This window comes from Schistocerca nitens, chromosome 1 (assembly GCF_023898315.1).
Source record: "Schistocerca nitens isolate TAMUIC-IGC-003100 chromosome 1, iqSchNite1.1, whole genome shotgun sequence".
NCBI lineage: Eukaryota > Metazoa > Arthropoda > Insecta > Orthoptera > Acrididae > Schistocerca > Schistocerca nitens.
Genome location: NC_064614.1, coordinates 947,987,793 through 948,014,241, shown reverse-complemented (window position 1 = coordinate 948,014,241; position 26,449 = coordinate 947,987,793). Strand labels below are relative to the sequence as shown.

Below are 26,449 nucleotides of genomic sequence, written 5' to 3'. Positions count from 1 at the left end.
AATTTTGTAAATGTCTCTATGGCAATGCCTCAGTATTGTCACACCTCTGTAGACTGCTACTGTTTTCACCTACAGCCACTAACACTTCACAGCCAAAAGCTGACAACAGTGCTGTGAGTTGTCAGGGATCTTCTTATGCAACATTGACTAAAGCACTGAGTCTTGTGGCACTCCAGTGGTAACTGTGCCCCACTTAGAAGCTGTTACTCCATTACTATAAGTAATTGTTACCCTCTGCTTCCTATCTGTTACACGAGACTTAATCCATGTCCCTATTATTCCAATTAACTCATAATGCAAACCTTGAAAATAAATAGCTTCCTTGAAATTATTCTATTCATTTATAATGATATTGACTACAACATGATCGTTTGCTGAAAACAAAGTCAGTAAAACATACAGATTCACATAACCAAGAAATTATTTTTATTGGATAATGATTTTTTTAATTTTTAAGACCAATAACTAGAATTAAAATAACAACCAACGTTCTATTTTTCACCATATTTTCTTCTGTTCAAAATTCAGGTGATTAAAGATGTCATCAGACAATCTAATTTACAAAGATTGTTTATCTTCTGAAAATTAGGTGATGAAGCAATTTTTGTTTACGTAAGTTATGCAAGTTAGTCAAAAATTAATTCTGCACAGAGGTGGAGGAGATGACTATAGAAAAGAATTTAAAGCTGTGTCACAGGTGGAAGAGATTCAACATCCCCACCAAACTCTCAACTAGAAGAACATTTCAAAATCAATGTAAAAAGAAGCTTAGATAACACTGGGGGAAAAAATAAAAAACACACACTGTTATATTTGACTCAGCAAGTGTACTTAAATAATGATGTATATAAAATACTTGTTACAAGTACAAACCTCCCACGTTTCGAAGGGGTGTTCAAAAAGCTTTCATATGTATTTACAGTGGTGTCAAGCTTTCTGACTGAAAAAGGGCTATGTCTTCTACTTTTCTCATGCAGAGATTGTGATAGTGTGTAACTGCAGTTTGCTCCTTTTTTCTCATGAATAAGTCTGGTATGGCATACCTTCCGTTGTCTCTTTATTGCATCTCGGATACTGGGCACAACATACCTTTCTAGTTCATATTTCTGTTAAACAAAAAGAATTTTTATAAATACTCTAATGTAGCAAATAAACAACCTTAAGTACAAGACTGAAAAGAACTAATGCTGATATTGATATTTATATAAACATATTGTAATCTATAGAAAGTTCTGGTCTAGAATTGAGAATACAAATTATTTAGGAATAAAGGAGATGACTCACAGAAAGGCAGAAATGCTGCATCGCCAATAGGTATACATACAAAAGGTAGAGTGTTAGGCTACCTTTTCGAATGCACTGCCTTTATTAAGCTTGTGGGAAAAACATGCTCAAAACACCCACACACACACACCTGCTGTATGTTGTGCCATCGCGTGGTCTAACTCGTTTTTGGCAACAGTTTAGCAGTAGCCATTCATTCCAGTTGACGGCTGATTGGTCATCATACCAGTGTTAAATGCTGTGTAATGGTTGCAGCAGTGCTGGTACTTAAGTTAGCTGCTTACACAGGTGGCCCAGCCTTTGATGGGGTGGGATAAGACCGTGACGGGACTGGAGTAGGTGGTGTTGGATAGTGGATTGGGCAGGTCTTGCATCTGGGCCTTCCACAGGAGTTGTGTCAGGGGATCAAAGCCCTGATGAAGAAAATGGTTCAGTTGTTCCAGTCTAGGGTGATATTGGGTGACAGGAGGGGGGGGGGGGGGGGGAAGGGGCACTTTTTTGTGAGTGGTTCTTGGGATGGATGTAAGGATTAGGTGTATGTGCGGATATGACATGGGAAATCTGTTTTTCAATTAGGTCTGGAGAGTACTGTCTGTCTGCGATGGCCTTTGTGAGGTCTTCTCCATACCGGGCAAGAGAGCTCTCATCACTGCAGATGCATCTAGCATGGGTGGTCAGGATGTGTGGGACGGATTTTTTGGTGTGGAAGGGGTGGCAGGTGTCAAAGAGCAGGTACTTTTGGTGATTGGAAGGTTTGATGAGAACCAAGGTGTGGCTGGAGACATTTGAGAGAAGAAGATTGACATCTAGGATGGTGGCATGATGGGTGGAGGAGGATCAGGTGAAGTGGTTGGGAGAGAAGGTGTTGAGGTTGTGGAGTAATGAGGATAAGGTGTTTTGGTTTTGGGTCCACATTATAAAGATAACATCAATAAACCTAAACGAGACCAGGGGTTTGGTGTTTTAGGAAGCTAGGAATGTTTCCTCTAGGTGGCCCATAAAGAGGTTAGCATAGGAGGGTGCCATTCAGGTGCCCTTGGTTGTGCCATGAATTTGTTTGTACATATTCCCTTCAAATGTGATGTAGTTATGGGTTAGGATGTAGTTGGTTAGATGTTCAAGGATGAAGAGGTGGGTTTGCAATCTGCAGGGCACTGGGAGAGGCAGTGTTTAATCAGGGCAAGGCCATAGGAATGACGAATGTTGGCGTATAGGGAGGTTGCATCAACAGTAATGAGTAGGGGGTGGGGATTGTGGAGAGTTGGCGGAGGAAGTGTTTGGTATTTTTTATGTGGGAGCCTAGGTATTGGACAATTGGTTGGAGATGTTGATCAACAAGGGTCGAGATTCTTTCGGTCGGGGAACTGCAACTAACCACAATGGGGAATCCAGAACTGTTAGATTTGTACATTCTGTGGAGCATTTAGAAGATGGGTGTGCAGGCTGTTGTGGTGTGTAGGGAGATGGATTCAGGGGAGAGGTTCTGGGAACAGCCTAAGGATTTCAGCAGGGATTGGATGTTACGTTGGACTTCTGGGATTGGGATCACTTTGGCAGAACTTGTAGGTGGCAGTGTCGGACATCTGGCGGAGGCACTGTGCCAGGTAGTCACTCCGGTTCATCACAACAGTGGTGGAACCTTTGTCTGCCTGGAGGATGATCGGGTCAGGACCCATTTTTAGGTTGTACAGGGCATGCCCTTTCTTCTGTTGAAAGATTTTTTAGTGGAGAGATCTGGGGAAGGATCGGGGGGACAGGTTGGAAGTTAGGAATTCTTGGAAAGTGACAAGGGGATGGTTGGGCGGGAGTGTGGGAGGGTCACAGTTGGATGGTGATGTGAACTGGGACAGGCAGGGTTCGATGTTGGAATTGTATTGGATTTGGTTCGATTGGTTGGTGGCAAAGAAGTGTTTCCACTGTAGGGAGCAGGAGAAATGACCTTCATCTTTTCAGATTCTTCCAGTGCTTTTCCCTCACAAACCTGATTCAACAAAAACACATCTCCATGCACAAGCACCCTGAACAATCTCCATTCCCTCCGCAAAATACTGTTACTATGCAATCCCCAAAACCTACACCTCATTACACAAATTGAAATCCTGACATTACAACATCTAGAAGAACGTTTGAAACCATCCACATGTAGTTATCCAGACTGCTGGCATCCCACTCCTGACTTTGGACACCACTATGCAACACCCATCCTACACACCTAAAATGGTCCTGACTTGACCACCCTTCCATCAGACAAATGTTCCACCATTGTTGTGATGAACCAGAGTGACTACCTAACAGAGGGCTTCCGCCGGCTGCTCGACAGCTACATCTACAAGCTCTGCCAGAGTGACCCCATCCCAGAAATCAAACATAACATCCAATCCCCGCTGAAATCCTAAGGAGTATCCCAGAACCTCTCCCCTGAATCCACCTCCCTACTCACTGCAACAGAAGCCTGCACACCCACTTTCAACATGCTCCCCAAAATACACAAACCTAACAGTCCTGGACACTCCATTGTGGCTGGTTGCAGTGCCCCCACTGACAGAATTCCAATCCCGGGAGCGGAAAGACTTACCTTAGGGGGAAAAAAGGACAGGTATACACTCGCACCCGCACACACACACACACACACACACACACACACACACACACACACACACACACACACACACACACATCCATTTGCACATATACAGACACAGGCAGACATGTGTAAATTCAAAGAGGTTGGGCAGAGATGTCAGTCGAGGCGGAAGTACAAAGGCAAAGATACTGTTGAATGACAGGTGATGTACAAGGGGTGGCAACTTAAAATTAGCAGAGTTTGAGGCCTGGTGGATAACGGGAAGAGAGAAAATATTGAAGGGCAAGTTCTCATCTCCGGAGTTCTGATAGGTTGGTGTAAGTGGGAAGTATCCAGATAACCCGGACGGTGTAACACTGTGCCAAGATGTGCTGGCCGTGCACCAAGGCATGTTTGGCCACAGGGTGATCCTCATTACCAACAAACACTGTCTGCCTGTGTCCGTTCATGCGAGTGGACAGTTTGTTGCTGATCATTCCCACATAGAAGGCTTCACAGTGTAGGCATGTCAGTTGGTAAATCACGTGGGTGCTTCCACACATGGTTCTGCCTTTGATCGTGTACACCTTCCAAGTTACAGGACTGGAGTAGGTGGTGGTGGGAGGGTGTATGGGACAGGTTTTACACCGGGGGCAGTTACAAGGGTAGGAGCCAGAGGGTAGGGAAGGCCCCAAATCATATATATAAGATGATGTGACTTACCAAACGAAAGCGCTGGCAGGTTGTTAGACACACAAACAAACACAAACATACACACGAAATTCAAGCTTTCGCAACCAACAGTTGCTTCATCAGGAAAGAGGGAAGGAGAGGGAAAGACGAAAGGATGTGGGTTTTAAGGGAGAGGCTAAGGAGTCATTCCAATCCCGGGAGTGGAAAGACTTACCTTAGGGGGAAAAAAGGACAGGTATACACTTGCACACACACACATATCCATCCGCACATACACAGTCACAAGCAGACAAAATGTCTGCTTGTGATTGTGTATGTGCGGATGGATATGTGTGTGTGTGTGCAAGTCTACTTGTGACTGTGTATGTGTGGATGGATATGTGTGTGTGTGCAAGTGTATACCTGTCCTTTTTTCCCCCTAAGGTAGGTCTTTCCGCTCCCAGGATTGGAATGACTCCTTACCCTCTCCCTTAAAACCCACATCCTTTCGTCTTTCCCTATCCTTCCCTCTTGAAGCAACCGTTGGTTGCGAAAGCTTGATTTTTGTGTGTATGTTTCACACACACACACACACACACACACACACACATACCTTTTGTAACCTCTTGGTTCATCCCTATGAAATCCCCAAAACAAATTCCCTACCCTCTGGTTCCTACCCTTGTAACCGCCCCCGGTGTAAAAACTGTCCCATGCACCATCCCACCACCACCTACTCTAGTCCTGTAACCCGGAAGGTGTATACGGTCAAAGAGCCACCTGTGAAAGCATCCACGTGATTTACCAACTGACATGCCTACACTGTAAAGCTTTCTATGTGGGAATGACCAGCAACAAACTGCCCATTCACATGAATGGACACAGGCGGACAGTGTTTGTTGGTAATGAGGATCACCCTGTGGCTAAGCATGCCTTGGTGCACGGCCAGCACATCTTGGCACAGTGTTACACTGTCCAGGTTATCTGGATACTTCCCACTAACACCAACATATCAGAACTCCGGAGATGGGAACTTGGCTTTCAATATATCCTCTCTTCCCACTACCCACCAGGCCTCAACCTCCGCTAATTTCAACTTGCCGCCGCTCATACCTCTCCTGTCATTCAACAACATCTTTGCCTCTGTACTTCCGCCTTGACTGACATCTCTGCCCAAACTCTTTGCCTTTACATATGTCTGCTTGTGTCTGTATATGTGCGGATGGATATGTGTGTGTGTACGAGTGTAAACCTGTCCTTTTTTCCCCCTAAGGTAAGTCTTTCCACTCCCAGGATTGGAATGACTCCTTACCCTCTCCCTTAAAACCCACATCCTTTTGTCTTTCCCTGTCCTTCCCTCTTTCCTGATGAAGCAACCGTGGGTTGCAAAAGCTGAATTTTGTGTGTGTGTTTGTGTGTCTATCAGCAGACCAACGCTTTCATTTGGTAAGTTACATCATCTCTGTGTTTAGATAAATTTTTTCCACGTGGAATGTTTCCCTCTATTATATTTATATCATTAATTTGAAACCAACAATTATGTTTGTTATTGTCACTGTTGCATTTCGAAATCCTTTCTGTCATCTTACTTTCTCTTTCTGTTTGTGCAAGAAGTTTCACTTTGTATTCACATTCTCCTTTTTACCGTAATCTACCATACAATATTATCCTGCCTATATATACTCAATAATACGTAACCCACTTCCAAACCATAACCAAAAAATTTTTTTTCCGCTTTCAACACTACCGCTGCTATAAAATCCACCCCTCCCAGTTCACAAACAGTTCCTTTCACCTATTACACAACCATTTCGGCTAGTTCTAACAATTTTCGCTGTATTTCCATTTCCGTTTTTCCCACATCACTGATCATTTTTAGCTGCTTCCCACAGGTTTTAATGTCATTATTTCTTCGTCAGACAATTGTTAGCCTCATTTTCATAATCTGCCACCACAAAACCACTCCTTTTAATACATTTACACGCAGTTTTTTCGAAATTTTTCCAAATTTTTCCACCCTCTAACGTTTTTTGGCAGCAACACAGCCACCAAACCTTTGTGCACATTGTTGTTTACCAACCCAAGTTCACCACAGGATCAACATGGCTCAGCTTTAACCAACACTTTTTCTACTTTTTTCACAACAGATCTCCAGTTGCTTTCTAGTTCATCATTATTTTTATTTTTATTTCCATTTTCATTTCAGCCTCATGTTACACTTTCCACCTTCTAATACCATGTGACCCTCACAACATCCCCACAATGACCCCATTAAGTTTTATTTACATTCCCTCCACGAAAATGCCTTCGCCCTAGCCAGATTACGCTCCCATATTTTATTTACTCAGGTTTGTCTGACATTTGGCATTACCCTCAAAGGCCTCACACTTAAAGTTCCCATCTCTGGCTGCAACCCTTCTTTCCATCAGTCCCTATACCAGTTCCACACTGAACAATCCATTGCCCTCACCCACCTAATCCTTCACCTACACATCAACTCAGCCAATGAACACACCCGTCAACTCCTATCCTTAATAAAAGTCCTCAATCTTTCCTCTCCCACATCCACACCGGCTGTTCAGAGCATCCTCCTACAGGCCAACCGCAAATTAGAACAGCATGCCACCCTCCACCTCAAAAAAACTATCCAATCTCCTGGTTTCCTACCTCCGTAAAGGCAACTCACTCACCCTCCACAACCTTTCCAGCAAACCTCAACCTCCTCTCATTGCACACAGACCCAGTCTCTCCCATCTACTCAATCTCCCACTTCCAGCTCCACTCCCCCCAAAACCTCAAAATTCTAATCAACACAATCTGGAACCACAACACCCTAATTCAGTAGTTAACCTTTCCTCCAAACCTCTCTCCCAATCCGAAACCTCTGTCCTATCCAAAGGCCTCACCTTCAGCCCTACTCCCAGATTCAACCAAACAGCCCTTGTCAAAGATCTACTGTCCTACACTCGTACCCTCTGCTGGAAATATCACTTTGTCATGAAGAAAAATGATCCTAATCCTACCCCTAATGATCCAACTCCACAAGACACTATCCAAATTGAACCCTGCCTGGAACAGTTCCATCCTCCGTCACAGCGGGACCCACCTCCTCTTCCTCAAAACAACCCTCTCCAAACCTTCCAGGAATTTCTCACTTCCAGCCTTGCCTCTCAATCCTTCTTGAAAAACCTTAATCCTACTCCCAACATCACCACTGCTGAAGCCCAGGCTATCCATGATTTGAAGGCTGACCAATCCATCGTCATTCTTCCGGCGGACAAGGGTTCCACGACCGTGGTACTTTATCGTCAGGAGTATGTGGCAGAGGGACTGCGTCAGCTTTCAGACAACACTACATACAAAGTTTGCCAAGGTAATCCCATTCCTGATGTCCGGGCGGAGCTTCAAGGAATCCTCAGAACCTTAGGCCCCCTACAAAACCTTTCACCTGACTCCATGAACCTCCTGACCCCACAGACACCCCGCACCCCTACCTTCTACCTACTTCCTAAAATTCACAAACCCAATCATCCTGGCCGCCCCATTGTAGCTGGTTACCAAGCCCCCACAGAACGTATCTCTGCCTACGTAGATCAACACCTTCAACCCATTACATGCAGTCTCCCATCCTTCATCAAAGACACCAACCACTTTCTCAAACGCCTGGAATCCTTACCCAATCTGTTACCCCCGGAAACCATCCTTGTCACCATTGATGCCACTTCCTTATACACAAATATTCCACACGTCCAGGGCCTTGCTACGATGGAGCACTTCCTTTCACGCTGATCACCTGCCACCCTACCTAAAACCTCTTTCCTCATTACCTTAGCCAGCTTCATCCTGACTCACAACTTCTTTACTTTTGAAGGCCAGACATACCAACAATTAAAGGGATCAGCCATGGGTACCAGGATGGCCCCCTCGAACGCCAACCTATTTATGGGTCGATTAGAGGAAGCCTTCTTGGTTACCCAGGCCTGCCAACCCAAAGTTTGGTACAGATTTATTGATGACATCTTCATGATCTGGACTCACAGTGAAGAACAACTCCAGAATTTCCTTTACAACCTCAACTCCTTTGGTTCCATTAGATTCACCTGGTCCTCCTCCAAAACCCATGCCACTTTCCTTGACGTTGACCTCCATCTGTCAAATGGCCAGCTTCACACATCCGTCCGCATCAAACCAACCAACAAGCACCAGTACCTCCATTACGACAGCTGCCACCCATTCCATATCAAACGGTCCCTTCCCTACGGCCTAGGTCTTCGTGGCAAACGAATCTGCTCCAGTCCTGAATCCCTGAACCACTACACAAACAACCTGAAAACAGCTTTCGCATCCTGCAACTACCCTCCCGACCTGGTACAGAAGCAAATAACCAGAGCCACTTCCTCATCCCCTCAAACCCAGAACCTCCCACAGAAGAACCCCAAAAGTGCCCCGCTTGTGACAGGATACTTTCCGGGACTGGATCAGACTCTGAATGTGACTCTCCAGCAGAGATACGACTTCCTCAAATCCTGCCCTGAAATGAGACCCATCCACATGAAATCCTCCCCACTCCACCAAGAGTGTTTTTCTGCCGTTCACCTAACCTTCGTAGCCTCTTGGTTCATCCCTATGAAATCCCCAAACCACCTTCCCTACCCTCTGGCTCCTACCCTTGTAACTGCCCCCGGTGTAAAAACTGTCCCATGCACCCTCCCACCACCACCTACTCCAGTCCTGTAACCTGGAAGGTGTACACGATCAAAGGTAGAGCCACGTGTGAAAGCACCCACGTGATTTACCAACTGACCTGCCTACACTGTGAAGCTTTCTATGTGGGAATGACCAGCAACAAACTGTCCATTCGCATGAATGGACACAGGCGGACAGTGTTTGTTGGTAATGAGGATCACCCTGTGTCTAAACATGCCTTGGTGCACGGCCAGCACATCTTGGCACAGTGTTACACCGTCCGGGTTATCTGGATACTTCCCACTAACACCAACCTATCAGAACTCCGGAGATGGGAACTTGCCCTTCAATATATCCTCTCTTCCCACTACCCACCAGGCCTCAACCTCCGCTAATTTCAACTTGCCGCCGCTCATACCTCATCTGTCATTCAACAACATCTTTGCCTCGGTACTTCCGCCTCGACTGACATCTCTGCCCAAACTCTTTGCCTTTACATATGTCTGCTTGTGTCTGTATATGTACGAATGGATATGTGTGTGTGTGCGAGTGTATACCTGTCCCTTTTTCCCCCTAAGGTAAGTCTTTCCGCTCCCGGAATTGGAATGACTCCTTACCCTCTCACTTAAAATCCAAATCCTTTCGTCTTTCCCTCTCCTACCCCCTTTCCTGATGAAGCAACCGTGGATTGCAAAAGCTGAATTTTGTGTGTGTGTTTGTGTTTGTTTGTGTGTCTATCAGCATACCAACGCTTTCGTTTGGTAAGTAACATTATCTCTGTTTATATATATAACAGAGGGAAACATTCCATGTAGGAAAAATATATCTAAAAACAAAGATGATGTGACGTACCAAACGAAAGCGCTGGCATATCGATAGACACACAAACAAACACACACATACACACAAAATTCAAGCTTTCGCAACCAACGGTTGCTTCATCAGGTAAGAGGGAAGGAGAGGGAAAGACGAAAGGATGTGGGTTTTGAGGGAGAGGGTAAGGAGTCATTCCAATCCCGGGAGCGGAAAGACTTACCTTAGGGGGAAAAGAGGACAGGTATACACTCGCACACACACACATATCCATCCGCACATACACATACATCTGTGTATGTGCGGATGGATATGTGTGTGTGTGTATGTGTGTGTGTGTGTGTGTGTGTGTGTGTGTGTGTGTGTGTGTGTGTGTGTGTGCGCGAGTGTATACCTGTCCTTCCTTCCCCCCTTAAGGTAAGTGTTTCTGCACCCGGGATTGGAATGACTCCTTACCCTCTCCCTTAAAACCCACATCCTTTCGTCTGTCCCCCTCCTTCCCTCTTACCTGATGAAGCAACCGTTGGTTGCGAAAGCTTGAATTTTGTGTGTATGTGTGTGTTTGTTTGTGTGTCTATCGACCTGCCAGCGCTGTCGTATGGTAAGTCACATCATCTTTGTTTTTAGATATATTTTTCCCGCGTTGAATGGTTCCCTCTATATATATATATATATATATATATATATATATATATATATATATATATATATATATATATCTGTGTGTGTGTGTGTGTGTGTACAGCATCATGTGCACCAGTACCCCCACTCAATTTGTGCCCTCATCACATCAGCTAGCTTTGTGCTGCTTAGCTGTGAAACCATGTGGCCAGCTGTCTGCCAGGTGCCCCTCTTTCTGCACCACAAGCTAGCCCACAGACAGGCCCCAACCTCCCACAAGAAGTAGACACTTCCCCCAAACCTCCTTCCTGTCTCTGGCCTCTCTCTATCCCTCACCCCACCCCTCCCCACACCACCACTTCACCACTCATTGTGGGCCAGGAAAGGAATGACAGTCGACTGAGTACAATGTAGGGAGACAGGCATACACGTGTGTGTGTGTGTGTGTGTGTGTGTGTGTGTGTGTGTGACTTTTTTTTGTGCATGTTTTTACAACAAGCTTGAAAAAGGCAGTGCATTCAAAAGCTAGCCAAGCTCTGTACCTATTGTTTGTGTACCTATCGATGACACAGCGATTCTGCGTTTCTGTGAGACAAACCATTAGAGGTTTGGTCAACATATTTCAGTGGAATGGAAATGTTTTTGACGGGAAGTGTTCTGGATGGCCATTGATTGTGCAAGAAACTGTTGAGCCCATTCGAAAAGCTATCGAGCAGAGTCCAAAAGCATTGACACATCACCTCAGATGGGAACGTATCATCATAAAATCAACTGAGTGGCATACCTTGTAGTTTGTTCTGAAGAAAAAGGCTTACTTCATCCAGGTGTTTCCATCATCTTGAACCTGAGGACTATGCAGCACATTTGGTCATGTGTCACAAATTAATTGAGGCAATAAACGATGAATATTTGTTGGCACCTTCCATATCTGTATCTTTCCAACCACCATAATAGCAAAATATTAGTTTTTTTTAACAACTCCACACAGCATGGAATTGGACCATGACACTTCAAAGGTAAATGCGTAACTGAGCCTCACATAACAGCAGCTTTATGGCATCAACATCATATCTGAACAGGTTTGAGGAATCCCACAGCCCAAATTGTTTTCAAACAACATTCTGGTTTCAGTAGTGTTTCAGGAGGATGGCACCCCACCACACTTTCTTCACATTGCGTATAATTATCTCAACGAATTGTTTCCTGGACGCTAGATTGGACAAAGCTCACCACAGATCTGAGCAGCACGCTACTCGGTCTAATGCACTGGACTTCTTTGCACAGGGTCACATAGCAAGTGAGGTGTACATGGAGAGGATTAGGGATTTGCATGAACACATTTGAGCAATGTTGGAGCATGCGTTAGGGTACACCAAGGAGAGATGTTGGATAGCAGGGATTTTGTTGAGCTATGGTGCCTTCTTCCACATCATATTCAAATTTTTTCACGCTGTAAACATTTCCTTAGAATTAAAGTCCTCTCTCCCAGAAATGATTAGGGATGACTTGGGCATCCTGTATGTCTCTCTGCTATGAAATATTAAACATGTTATGTAGTGAATAAATGAGTGAAACTAAAACATTCTGCAATCTTTTGCTGTGTTGCTAGGTAAAGACAAAATTCTATGAGCTCGAAACAGTGGGATCATGGAGCTCTCGACACAGTGGGATCATGGCAGCATCTCTTACAACCAGAAGCAAGTGGACAGTGAATTTCCTAATAGCCTTTAGATAAAGTACACCTCAATATTTTAGGTAACTGGAAAAATAGTGTCTTTTCAGCTACCTGTACATGTTTTTACTATCAACAATTATTTCTTAAATAAGTCTTCAAAAGTAGTCCATGGAAGCCACATCTTTCTTTTGATATGTATTAACATTCTTTCTTTCATGGTAGTATCAGTGGAAAACAATATGTGTAAGACAGGGTCTAGCTTATATGAAACTTCCTGGCAGATTAAAACTGTGTGCCAGACAGACTTGAACTCGGGACCTTTGCCTTTCGCGGGCAAGTACTCTACCCTCTGAGATACCCAAGCATGACTCACGCCCCATCCCCACAGCTCTGCTTCCACCAGTACCTCATCTCCTACCTTCCAAAACTTTTACAGAAGCTCTCCCACGAACCTTGCAGGACTAGCACTCCTGAAAGAAAGGATATTGTGGAGACATGGCTTAGCCACAGTCTGGGGGATGTTTCCAGAATGAGATTTTCACTCTGCAGTGGAGTTTGCGCCGATATGAAACTTCCAAGCAGAGTAAAACTGGAAGGTAGGAGACGAGGTACTGGCGGAAGTAGAGCTGTGTGGACAGGGCATGAGTCGTGCTTGTGTAGCACTTGCCCGCGAAAGGCAAAGGCCCCGAGTTTGAGTCTCGGTCCAGCACACAGTTTTAATCTGCCAGGAAGTTTCATATCAGCGCACATTCAGAGTGAAAATCTCATTCTGGAGTGTCTAGCTTCTTCATCTGTCCACTGTCTAGACTGTGACTATGCTAAAACACAAGATGCTGTGTCATCAGGGTTTATATGCGTACGAGAAAAAAAAATTCCCTGATTTCTCAATTAAAAATACACTTTCTTCCAGGTGAAAACACATTTTTTTTCGTGTTAAGGGTCAAATCCAAAAAATTACGATTTTTTTTTTTGCTACCGAAAATTAATTGGAACATTCCTGTTTAATGTAAACTTTGAATTATTGTTCTACTCGCCCTAGAAGTGGAGTTATTACCATTTTCCCCCACACCTGCAGAGGAAATGGGCGGACGCTGAATGCATCTAACACCCTCTCGTGACTTCCTGGCGAACTGCTTGGGATTTTCTCGGCCTGTTACGCATACAGCGCCTTATGTTATGCATACAGCGAGTCTGCAAGGGTTGGTTACATTGTTTTCTGTGACAAATGAAGCGCTAAGAGCGCGGAACATCGTCTCTTTGCTGTTTACCGTTTCGAATTAGTTCAGTGTTGCGCCTGTTGTTGGTAGTATTATACTTCTTGTGTAAAGCGTTGTTCTGGTTACGATGCCACGTTATAGTAAGGGTGTATATAAGAAGAGGAAGAACATAGGGAAAAGAAAATTAACACTAATACCAAGTTGCGATACTACAATTACTGAAACAGTGTGCTCTTCTGCTAAGCAACACATGGCCGGCCATAGCCCTGTGACATCTTCTAGCAAGAAGCTGACTGGTGGAAGTGACAGATTTCGTGAATATGTTAGTGACAGTGATGATATTAACGAAGTACTGAATATTGGATTATTATCTTCTGTGCTGAAAGAAAGTGTTCTGTGCAAAATGTGTTCAAGTGTAGGAGTGGGACTAGAGATAACAAAGCACTTTGGTTTAGCTTGTGAGATGGAGATAATCTGTGCATGTTGCAAGTATCAAGTGACTTTCTACAATTCACATGCCAGTCTCTTTGGTGAAAATGGACGATCTAGAGTGTTTGATGTGAATGTTCGACTTGTGAATGGTCTTCGATCCATTGGAAAAGGGTCTGCTGCTGGTAAACTGTTTTGTGGTATTATGAACTTGCCATCGCCTCCAAGCAAATTTGGGTACTACTGTGAACTGGTAGGATCCTCTGTTGAAGATGTGGCTTTGAAAACCATGAAGGAAGCAGTGGAGGAATCTGTAGAAATGAACGGTGGTTCTAGGGATTTGGTAGTGGCATTAGATGGTTCCTGGCAAAAGAGGGGTCATAAATCCCTGAATGGGGTTGTAACTGCTACTTGTGGTGATAGTGCAAAAGTGATAGATGTTGCAATATTATCAAAACATTGTAGGTGCAAAAATAAAATCAAAGAAGAGCACAGTGGAACCTGTGAGGCAAATTTTAGTGGATCAAGTGGAGCAATGGAAGTGGATGGAGTGAAACAAATTTTTGAACGTTCAGTTCCCAGATACAACGTTAGGTACAAATACTACCTTGGGGATGGTGACTCCAAAGGTTTAAAGACTATAGAGGAACTGGAACCATATGGAAATGAATTTGTAGTTGAAAAGTTGGAATGCATTGGGCATGTGCAAAAGCGTATGGGTGCACGGCTTCGAAGGCTCAAACAAACTTTGGGTTCAAGTAATCTCAGTGATGGAAAGACAATAGGAGGGAGACGCAGGCTTACTGATGAGGTGATTGAACGTCTACAGAGATACTATGGGTATGCTATAAGGCAAATTACTGGTAATGTTAGTGACATGCGAAAAGCAGTGTGGGCATTGTTCCTTCATACTACCTCTTCCAATGAATACCCTCAACACAGCCTGTGCCCAAAAGATTCATGGTGCAAATATAATGCAAAAAAGGACTATGATCACAAACATGGTTTGCCAGCAGCTGTGATAAATGCAATAAAACCAATTTTTCATGACTTAGCACAGCCAGAATTGTTACACAAATGTCTACACGGAAAGAAGCAGAATCCTAATGAGAGCGTAAACAATTTGATTTGGAAAGTGATTCCTAAAAGGGTGTTTGTAAGCATAAAAACACTGCACTTTGGCATTTATGATGCAATAGCAACCTACAACCAAGGGAACAGTGTGAAGTGTGAAGTTCTGAAGACATTGGGATTTGCAGCTGGGGTGAACACTGAACGAGCACTAAGAAATATTGACAGAGAAAGGATAAGAGGAGCAGAAAGATGAGAAAGGCATATGAAGTATGATGGAACAACAGGCCAGAAAAGAAGACAGAAGAGGAAGCTTTTGGAGGATGAAGAAGAAGACCCTGATAATCCATCCTATAGTGCAGGAATGTATTGAGAAACTTTGACAGCCATTTCCCGTAAATTAGAATTTTTCGAATATAAGGAACATTTTCTCAAAATCCACTCAAGCTAGAGAGACAAAATTTTATACAGCACTCCTAGTGGTAAAACTTACATTGTAACACAGCCATTTGGCAATATGTTCAGTAGTTTCATTTCAGTTTAATTATAAAGCAATTATTTGTAAAAAAAATTTGGGTCATTAATAAAAAAAATAATTGGAAGGAAACTAGAAAAGATACTCCAAAATCCCTCTGTCATAACTGCAATACTAAACCACACTATATGTAAAAAAAAAAAAAAAATTCAAATTTTTCTATTTGGTAGTTTATTCATAAATGTTCCTCAAACTTAGTGATTTTAACATGGGCAGCATAGGCACCTCCGGCTCCCCTTAAGTGACAGTATACATTCCCTTGGAACTGTGAAACTTATAAATCCTTTGAATGGCTAAGATTTTATACACGGGCATAGAACTTCCTGGCACTTTAGAAAACGAAACTCAGGGAAAAAACACATTTTGGAAAGATCTTTGATGTGCAGAAACATGTACACTGCATATTTTCGTATTACGAAAGTATTAATTCAAATTCCACCAAACACTGCATGTTACTTTGTGAAGCATTGAAATCGAGATTGCGATGCACTTTTCTAAGCCAGTCAGCTCATGTCACGTGATGTCGACAGCCAATTACAGCGGTTACTCAGAGCATAGGACACATGATGCAGTCAGCCAATCAGCATTCCCAAGTTGATGGAATTCCCATCAGATTTGACGGAATTTCATGTTGCGTAACAGGTGAAATGTAGTTTTGACCTTTGACGGTTTTTTTGACAGGTGTTATTAAAACTGGGCCTTTTTTTGGACGGATTTTGTTGGTTTCATTTAATTTTTAAAAAAAATTCTTTGATAAAACTATAACGAAAGCAAATCTTTGTGCATCTGCAAGACAGTGCCGTGGATGTATTACATTAAACTCTAAGTTTCACTCAGAGTGTTGCAAAAACGGGTGGGCTGTATTTCTGATTTATTCATTCAAATTAAATACATAAGCAAAAACTGAACTGATATTAACTCCTTAGATATCCTTCCTGTTGAGCAATGTACAAACCTATTTTTAAGCTAACGGTATCAGACATCTCTGATGACTGGCAAACTCAGCAAAGCAAACATAATGCAGTGGCAAATCACTCTAATTTCTGTTGTAAGCAAAGATACAGTAGTAAGAAGAGTCCCATACTCATGAACTGTGCGTGGGGAGCAGAAGCAGGAATCCTGAAACGCCATCCTGGGAATGGTCCGGGTGGAGGTGGTTTGCCATTGCCCTCCTCCGACCTGTTACGAAGTTTTGAGGATGTTTTTGTACATAGGGGATGACTGTGATGAGTGCTGGTACTGTGTGGAGTTGTGTTTGTGTTTTTAAGGATGAGGAGGGAGAGGTTGCAACTCGGTGCTGGCTCATAGCTTAATTTTCTTGAAAACCATCAAGGGGGCCACTGAGCTTAACATACTCACCTGACAGACGAATCACCATCAACAGTGTCACATGTCCTCTCTTCATGAGAGATTGTGGAGAGGTTTGGAATTTAATCCAGGAATTTGGCGCAAAAACTGGCGATCGGGAAGTTTAAACTACCATCTCTCCTCCCCTGGCCGGCCAAATACGGGCAGCGAAAGTACTGGCTTTAAATATATGATATGTGCCTCTAGCACCAGCAGCACACTAACAAAAATATGCTTCCCTCCTTGATCCATGAGTTAATGCTGCAAATTCTGGATGGAGAGGCTTTAGTGTACAGTACTTCTCACAAATTGTAACTTGGCATTTGTTCAGTTGAGTTAGCGGGCAGAGAGGAGAGTGGACGTGGACATGCTGCGTGGAGTGATGGGTTACGAGGGGAGGAGGAGGGGGGGGGGAGGAGGAGGAGGAGGAGGAGGAGGAGGAGGGGAAACAAACTCCACCTCCATGTATTGTAAGCACCTAGTGCAAGCAACAGAAACCTATGTTTTGAACTTCCGTGAGCACCTTTGCTGAAATGGAGCAGAAGGTAGCCCCCCTGACGAGCCAGCAAGCGCATCACCATTTTTGTAAAAATCACAATGAATATAGCGCAACAAAAGACAGACGGCTCAGTTCTGCAACAAAGAAGACAACAATGCAGTCAACATTGGCTAATGGTTTGTTGCGCTGTTGGCAACAAACATCTGCAAATCACTAGGACACGAATTCTCCTGGCTCCTTCTGACTGATACCAGGTTACAGACTACAGTGTTGTAGTGAGTTATTGTGTAACAAATAGGGTCTGGTGCTCTTTTTGTTGTTTTTACGTCTCACTGAACTTGTCTGGAAAGAATGTCAAGCAGTATGTACGATGTTTTAGAACAGAGTGGTTAAGTGATAAACAAAGGATTGGTTGTTAGAGGTGCCCAGAGAACCTAGTAGTGCGCAGTGTAAATGTTGTCAATGCAACCAGAACGTGCATTTGTTAGATTAACTTCTGCATGGAAAGAGTAAGAAACGTTTAAAATCAGCTGGACCTTTTTCATCTTAATGACATTCAACACTGCAATTTCAGTCTATCAAACATACGTACGAATGTGTAGCTGCTTAAGCTGCTCTGGCATTGTTTGTCGTTAATCTTTCAGATCTAACCAAGAATTTTTTTCAAAGTGCTGACCATGCATCTGTTTTACAGCTACACCGTACGAAGAGCATTGCTTTGATCAGGAAAGTTCTCTTCCATTGCTTTAAATCAGAGCTACAGTACGATGCTGGCAATGGACATTTCAGTCTTCTTATAGATGAAACTACACACATTTCTGTCACGAAATTGTTGGCTGTGTGCATTGTATATTTTTCAAAAGAATAAAGCAGAGATATTTCCACCTTTTTAGGAATTGTTGAACTAGAACAGGGGAATGCTGAATGTATTGTTACTGCAGTAAGGTCGTTACTTTCAGATTATGGTCTAGACATTAAACAAATGAGAGGAGTTGGTACGGATAATGCCTCAGTAATGGTGGGTATTAATAGAAACTGAAATGTGGGGTCCCTAATCTTGTACTGATCACCTGTCTTTGCTATTCAGTTCAATTAGCACTGTTCTCTGCTGCCCAAATGCTACCAAGGAATCTTGAGTTATTAATTTGTGAAACTTATTCTCGGTTTTCTAAATCTTCTTCTCAACAAGTAATGTATAGGGAGTTGCTTAAAGCAAATGATGGAGCTGAACCCCTTAAAATTATACACCAATCAAATGCAAGGTGGCTATCGATCGAAGTTGCTGTTAATCACATTTTTAAGTCAGTGAATTGACCTACAGACACATTTTGAAATATCCAGACATCAGCCTAAGTGCTACACAGCTGAACTATTATACAGTGTGTACTCTGATGCCATCAATAAGCATTCTTTTGTTTCTTATACCAAATCTAGGAGAATGTCAAAAGGTCAATAAATCATTCCAATCAAGTATAGAAGACCATTCAAAGCTAGTGCAAGACTTAGTCCTTCTTATTATAGGTCTTACGAGGGGGATTTGCTAACAGCAGATGTTAGAAAATACAAATCCCCTAACATTTATCTTGGCCATGAAGTAGAGGTTTCATTGGTAAATATGGTGCAGCAACATAAAATTAATGCAGAAAGCGAAAAACTTTTCCACAGTAGATGGGAAAATTTTCTGCTTTGCTTAGCAGAGGAACTCCAGAGGTGACTGCAGAATAATGTCAAGGTTTTGCAAAAAGTGTGCTTAATTGCTCCAGAACAGTGTTTGAGCATGGTGAAAGAAAGTATAGTCCCACTGTATTCAGTGGTCAAAATTAACTGCTGTTCAATGGAAAAATGTCAACAATACAGTAGAATTTTGGCAAGAGATCGCATCATATAAAAACACTATTTCCCAAAATGCGTCTCAGGAGCTCTCAGATTATGCAATGATGCTTTTGGTGCTACCTTAATCAAATGCTGAGGTCGAAAGAGGATTTAGCATGCTCAACAATGTGAAACCTCCTGAAATAGAATTACAACCAGTATGGTAAACACAATTCTCACTGTGCGGGACGGTCATGGGTGTGTGACCAAGTGCTGTCATAATTACGTCTTACCCGAGAATGCTTTGAAGCAAATTGGCACAGTGCGTACTGAGGAGACCGACAATCCAGCACGTCAACTGAAGAAGAGGGAGAGGGCGATTTGGATGAACTGTTATCATTTTAATCAACATAGGTGAGTAAATACCTTTAAATTTGTGCATCTTCACGTTTTAGTGGTGCAATGACTGGTCCATTAAATTTTGGGCATGCTGCAAATAATTTCGGCTTTATGGTGTCCAGCCATCTGTCTTGGCTCGCTAAGAAGACGACTGGACGTTATACATCCGAAATATTTGAAGTAGAAGCTGAATGCAGGCGACTGCATGCCCGAAATTTAATGGAGCGCATTTAAATTAAATTTGCTTGTTACTGTTCAATTAAAATGCGATGTAGTTATACGATAATATATATCTTACATTTTAGCCGAGTTCGGGGGATTTTTAAATGTTTGCCCATCTCGTAAACGAGGTATGAGTGTAATGTTTAAAATAAATTTTAATTTCGTCCTCTTATTTGCAATAAAATACGGAGATATCTGATTTTGACGGATTTTTAAATGTTTGCTCGATGCGTGGACAAAGTAATGTGCGTAATGTTTAAAAATAAGTTTTATTTTTTCTTTATTTTTGCAAGAAAATTTCATTTTGGCAGATTTTTGTTGGTTTGACGGAAAAATAATCACGTTGGCAACACTGCAGCCAATAGCAACATCAGTGCTAAGGAGCGCAAATACTCAAACGGGAAAAGTTAATGGTTTAAATTAATATACATAGTGTTGCTACAAGGGAGCAAAGCTTTCACATATAATGTTGGTCTCTAATGTTAATAAGCTGTAAGAGAAGCTAAGCTTTCACATACAGGGTGATTCACGAAGATATGCAAATATTTTAATATGTTATTGTACAAGTAAAACTAAAGAAAAAAGTTCATATAAACATAGGTCCGCAAATGTTTAGTTACGGCTAATAAAAGATTTTGCCTGAAATTTAGCAACTTAGCTACTATGAAGCCATCACAAAACTGAATGAGATTGAAGTAAAGCACGATTTCAATTTATTTTGTTGTTACTAATCTGGTGAATCTATAAAACACGTCCCAGACTTGTATCTGCAGTAGTTTTCCCGAACATCCAGAGAAGCAAAGACGTAATTTCGTAAAATATTTCATTTATTAACTACTTGGTTGTTGTTGTTGTTGTGGTCTTCAGTCCTGAGACTGGTTTGATGCAGCTCTCCATGCTACTCCATCCTGTGCAAGCTTCTTCATCTCCCAGTACCTACTGCAACCTACAGCCTTCTGAATCTGCTTAGTGTATTGATCTCTTGGTCTCCCTCTACGATTTTTACCCTCCACGCTGCCCTCCAATGCTAAATTTGTGATCCCTTGATGCCTCAAAACATGTCCTACCAACCGATCCCTTCTTCTAGTCAAGTTGTGCCACAAACTTCTCTTCTCCCCAATCCTATTCAATACCTCCTCATTAGTTACGTGATCTACCCACCTTATCTTCAGCATTCTTCTGTAGCACCACATTTCGAAAGCTTCTATTCTCTTCTTGTCCAAACTGGTTATCGTCCATGTTTCACTTCCATACATGGCTACACTCCATACAAACACTTTCAGAAACGACTTCCTGACACTTAAATCTATACTCGATGTTAACAAATTTCCCTTCTTCAGAAACGATTTCCTTGCCATTGCCAGTCTACATTTTATATCCTCTCTACTTCGACCATCATCAGTTATTTTACTCCCTAAATACCAAACTCCTTTACTACTTTAAGTGTCTCATTTCCTAATCTAATCCCCTCAGCATCACCCGATTTAATTTGACTACATTCCATTATCCTCGTTTTGCTTTTGTTGATGTTCATCTTATATCCTCCTTTCAAGACACTGTCCATTTCGTTCAACTGCTCTTCCAAATCCTTTGCTGTCTCTGACAGAATTACAATGTCATCGGCGAACCTCAAAGTTTTTACTTCTTCTCCATGAATTTTAATACCTACTCCGAATTTTTCTTTTATTTCCTTTACTGCTTGTTCAATATACAGATTGAATAACATCGGGGAGAGGCTACAACCCTGTCTCACTCCTTTCCCAACCACTGCTTCCCTTTCATGCCCCTCGACTCTTATAACTGCCATCTGCTTTCTGTACAAATTGTAAATAGCCTTTCGCTCCCTGTATTTTACCCCTGCCACCTTCAGAATTTGAAAGAGAGTATTATAGTTAACGTTGTCAAAAGCTTTCTCTAAGTCTACAAATGCTAGAAACGTAGGTTTGCCTTTTCTTAATTTTTCTTCTAAGATAAGTCGCAAGGTTAGTATTGCCTCACGTGTTCCAACATTTCTACGGAATCCAAACTGATCTTCCCCGAGGACCGCTTCTACCAGTTTTTCCATTCGTCTGTAAAGAATTCGCGTTAGTATTTTGCAGCTGTGACTTATTAAACTGATAGTTCGGTAATTTTCACATCTGTCAACACCTGCTTTCTTTGGGATTGGAATTATTATATTCTTCTTGAAGTCTGTGGGTATTTCGCCTGTCTCATACATCTTGCTCACCAGGTGGTAGAGTTTTGTCATGACTGGCTCTCCCAAGGCCATCAGCAGTTCTAATGGAATGTTGTCTACTCCCGGGGCCTTGTTTCGACTCAGGTCTTTCAGTGCTCTGTCAAACTCTTCACGCAGTATCTTATCTCCCATTTCATCTTCATCTACATCCTCTTCCATTTCCATAATATTGTCCTCAAGCACATCGCCCTTGTATAAACCCTCTATATACTCCTTCCACCTTTCTGCCTTCCCTTCTTTGCTTAGAACTGGGTTGCCATCTGAACTCTTGATATTCATACAAGTGGTTCTCTTCTCTCCAAAGGTCTCTTTAATTTTCCTGTAGGCAGTATCTATCTTACCCCCAGTGAGACAAGCCTCTACATCCTTACATTTGTCCTCTAGCCATCCCTGCTTAGCCATTTTGCACTTCCTGTCGATCTCATTTTTGAGACGTTTGTATTCCTTTTTGCCTGCTTCATTTACTGCATTTTTATTATTTTCTCCTTTCATCAATTAAATTCAATATTTCTTCTGTTACCCAAGGATTTCTATTAGCCCTCGTCTTTTTACCTACTTGATCCTCTGCTGCCTTCACTACTTCATCCCTCAGAGCTACCCATTCTTCTTCTACTGTATTTCTTTCCCCCATTCCTGTCAATTGTTCCCTTATGCTCTCCCTGAAACTCTCTACAACCTCTGGTTCTTTCAGTTTATCCAGGTCCCATCTCCTTAAATTCCCACCTTTTTGCAGTTTCTTCAGTTTCAATCTGCAGTTCATAACCAATAGATTGTGGTCAGAATCCACATCTGCCCCTGGAAATGTCTTACAATTTAAAACCTGGTTCCTAAATCTCTGTCTTACCATTATATAATCTATCTGATACCTTTTAGTATCTCCAGGATTCTTCCAGGTATACAACCTTCTTTTATGATTCTTGAACCAAGTGTTAGCTATGATTAAGTTATGCTCTGTGCAAAATTCTACAAGGCGGCATCCTCTTTCATTTCTTCCGCCCAATCCATATTCACCTACTATGTTTCCTTCTCTCCCTTTTCCTACTGACGAATTCCAGTCACCCATGACTATTAAATTTTCGTCTCCCTTCACTACCTGAATAATTTCTTTTATCTCGTCATACATTTCATCAATTTCTTCATCATCTGCAGAGCTAGTTGGCATATAAACTTGTACTACTGTAGTAGGCATTGGCTTTGTGTCTATCTTGGCCACAATAATGCGTTCACTATGCTGTTTGTAGTAGCTAACCCGCACTCCTATTTTTTTATTCATTATTAAACCTACTCCTGCATTACCCCTATTTGATTTTGTATTTATAACACTTTAATCACCTGACCAAAAGTCTTGTTCCTCCTGCCACCGAACTTCACTAATTCCCACTATATCTAACTTTAACCTATCCATTTCCCTTTTTAAATTTTCTAACCTACCTGCCCGATTAAGGGATCTGACATTCCACGCTCGGATCCGTAGAATGCCAGTTTTCTTTCTCCTGATAACGACGTCCTCGTGAGTAGTCCCCGCCCGGAGATCCGAATGGGGGACTATTTTACCTCCGGAATATTTTACCCAAGAGGACGCCATCATCATTTAATCATACAGTAAAGCTGCATGTCCTCGGGAAAAATTATGGCTGTAGTTTCCCCTTGCTTTCAGCCGTTCGCAGTACCAGCACAGCAAGGCCGTTTTGGTTAATATTACAAGGCCAGATCCGTCAATCATCCAGACTGTTGCCCCTGCAACTACTGAAAAGGCTGCTGCCCCTCTTCAGGAGCCACATGTTTGTCTGGCCTCTCAACAGATACCCCTCCGTTGTGGTTGCACCTACGGTACGGCCATCTGTATCGCTGAGGCACGCAAGCCTCCCCACCAAGGCAAGGTCCATGGTTCATGGGGGGAACTACTTGGTACAATTTCTTTTTTAGATTCCAGACAATTGCATAAAGTTGTCAACAAAAGTTGTAGAGAATTTAATTTTGGAAAAATGATGGTAATAATGTTAATTGGAACTGTATGAATATGTCAGATAATCTGCTTCTATTAATACCATAGCACACGTGACTTCATGTTAAACCAGAAAAAAAAACAAAGTTCAGTGTTAAGGAAGTTGTACAGTGTACAAACAATTTCATAATAAATGTTCAAAAATGGCTCCGCCGAGTTCAATGCATTTAGGCGGAGTTCAATGCATTTAGCTGCACGTGTATGAACAGATTTCGTTGCTCGTTTCAGTTTCACAGGTTTGTTCTTAATTTCATCAATTGCAATCATACTGCGAACAAGTAAAGCCTTACGTGTACTGATTTTGTCCTCGTAAACTATGTCTTTCATCCATCTCCATACACAAAAATTGGGCGATCTGGGTGGCCATAGACGAGCAGCACCTAGTAAGTGGAACATCTTCGAGCAAGCGGGACATTCCTTCTTGAAGGAATTTTAAGTACGTCTCGCCAGTTAGACGTCCGCGGAAAATAAATGGTTCAATAAAGCGTGTGTTGATTATACCACACCACATATTTATGCTAAATCGCTGCCGATTCCACTCCTCGGTTTTGACCAATGACGTCATACGTAAGGCAAAGTTGCTGCATATCGGCATTCTATGAAGGGAACGGATCATACTCGTAAACAAACGAATATAGCATGCGATAAAATACATTTAACGCGATAATTATTTACGCACGAATTCCATTGTTGTTGTTGTGTTCTGTTGTGTTTGAAGGAGTATTTTGATTGAGTTCTTTCTTCTGGGGTACTCAGTCAACAGTGGAAACATTCGGAATTCGGGAGTGTTACAGTTTTTGCTGTAATTGATATTTGATTCGGAACTGAAATAGTTAGCGATAGTGGACAGCGGGATCAACATTGTTTTCACCAGCTCTATAGTTTATGATTCGTCCTGTGAGATTCTTATTGGAGAATCTGCAAGTGAGTGAGAAAATTAATTTTTACAATGCCAGGCTGTGCTGTTACGGGCTGTTCTTTCTACAACCGGAGCACAAAGGGAACTGACGTAATTTATTAGTTTCCCGCGTAATGAAACATTACAAAAACTATGGTTGTCGAAATGTAGGAAAGACAGTGTAAATGTTGCGCATGCACGAATATGCTCTCGCCATTTCGCAGAAACAGATTACTTAAGGGATTTACAGTTTGAATTGCTTAATTTGCCCCGAAAATGAACGCTCAAGCCAGATGCAGTTCCTTCGTGCAATTTGCCATGCAGTAGTGCGACTGTCAATGTGTCGCCCACAACAGAAGACAGAACCAAACGGTATAAGAAACGAGAACTATTTAAGAGATCTATGGAAACTATGGAAAAGCTGTCACCAAATAAGAAACATTATAATAAGAGCACATGTACAGATGACAGCTTTTTTTTCAGACACAGATAAAGTTACTTTGATGAATACTATAGCGGCATTAGAAAGAAGGAACGCTGTTCTTACGAACAAGTGTGTGCAACTTCGAGCTCTTAAGTAAATTCATTTCAATGCGATTAAATGAATAGTTTCTGATTTATTTGAGCCGAGGTTTCGAATTTCAAGTGTGTGTGAGTGTGGTTGTGATCTGATATTTTACCGATGTGTAAGGCATAAGCTGCGAAAGAATATAACTCATCAGTTTTAACTGTAATATTTTAGCAGCAGAAAAGCAGTTTAGACATCTCAATTCTGCTATAAACAAATTCTTCCGCCAAAAACTTGACGTAAAGGCGCATGCCGTGTCGTCTGCTTGTGAGCGCTTGCTTCCACGCTGACGTCACTAGGCCAGCCAATGGCAGAGCACAGCGCTTACTGCCCAACCTTATTATTTAGTAACCTTGAATTCCATGTAAACGAGTTGAAGATAACCGAAATACATAAGAACAGGAGTGAAAAAATTTCTGTCTAATTAGAATTATCATAAATTATGCGAGCGGAGGGGCACAGAGAAACATAAACTATTACAGTCTAGTGCATGGGGAAATCGTCTTATTGCAAAATTGCGTTAATTCCATTGTTAATTATTCATTCAAACGGGAGAAGCGCAGGAAAGTTGGGGTTTCACAGGGATAAATTAAATTAGAACGAAACAGCAGAAAAATAAAGCGAATTATAACAAATACGAATTACTAACATACAATATGGAGAAACGAACACCGTTAATCCTAAACAAGGCAGGAACTCAAGTAATCAAGTAACGGAAAACCTATACAGTACGTCAATTCTAGATAGCGATTAAAATTTTTGTAGCTGTTTCGTGGAAAATCAGAGAACAATTACGAGCGGTAAAATTTTATTACATTTGCGATAACTGCCGGAAAAATAAAGATCCAATTAATGAACTTTCGAATAGTTGGAATCGGTAACTAGAATTGACCTCAC

General features: G+C 42.1%; 1 protein-coding gene across 5 annotated transcripts in view; it reads right to left on the bottom strand.

Moving 5' to 3' along the window:
* The window catches only part of LOC126237400 (uncharacterized), a 192,283-nt gene that overhangs the window by 56,903 nt on the left and 108,931 nt on the right, over positions 1-26,449 (bottom strand). For all 5 annotated transcript variants that reach the window (XM_049947513.1, XM_049947495.1, XM_049947522.1 and 2 more), the window contains one exon: positions 874-1,106. In XM_049947513.1, the coding sequence (XP_049803470.1) occupies positions 874-1,106 (233 nt within the window). The remainder of the gene's footprint in view (positions 1-873; positions 1,107-26,449) is intronic.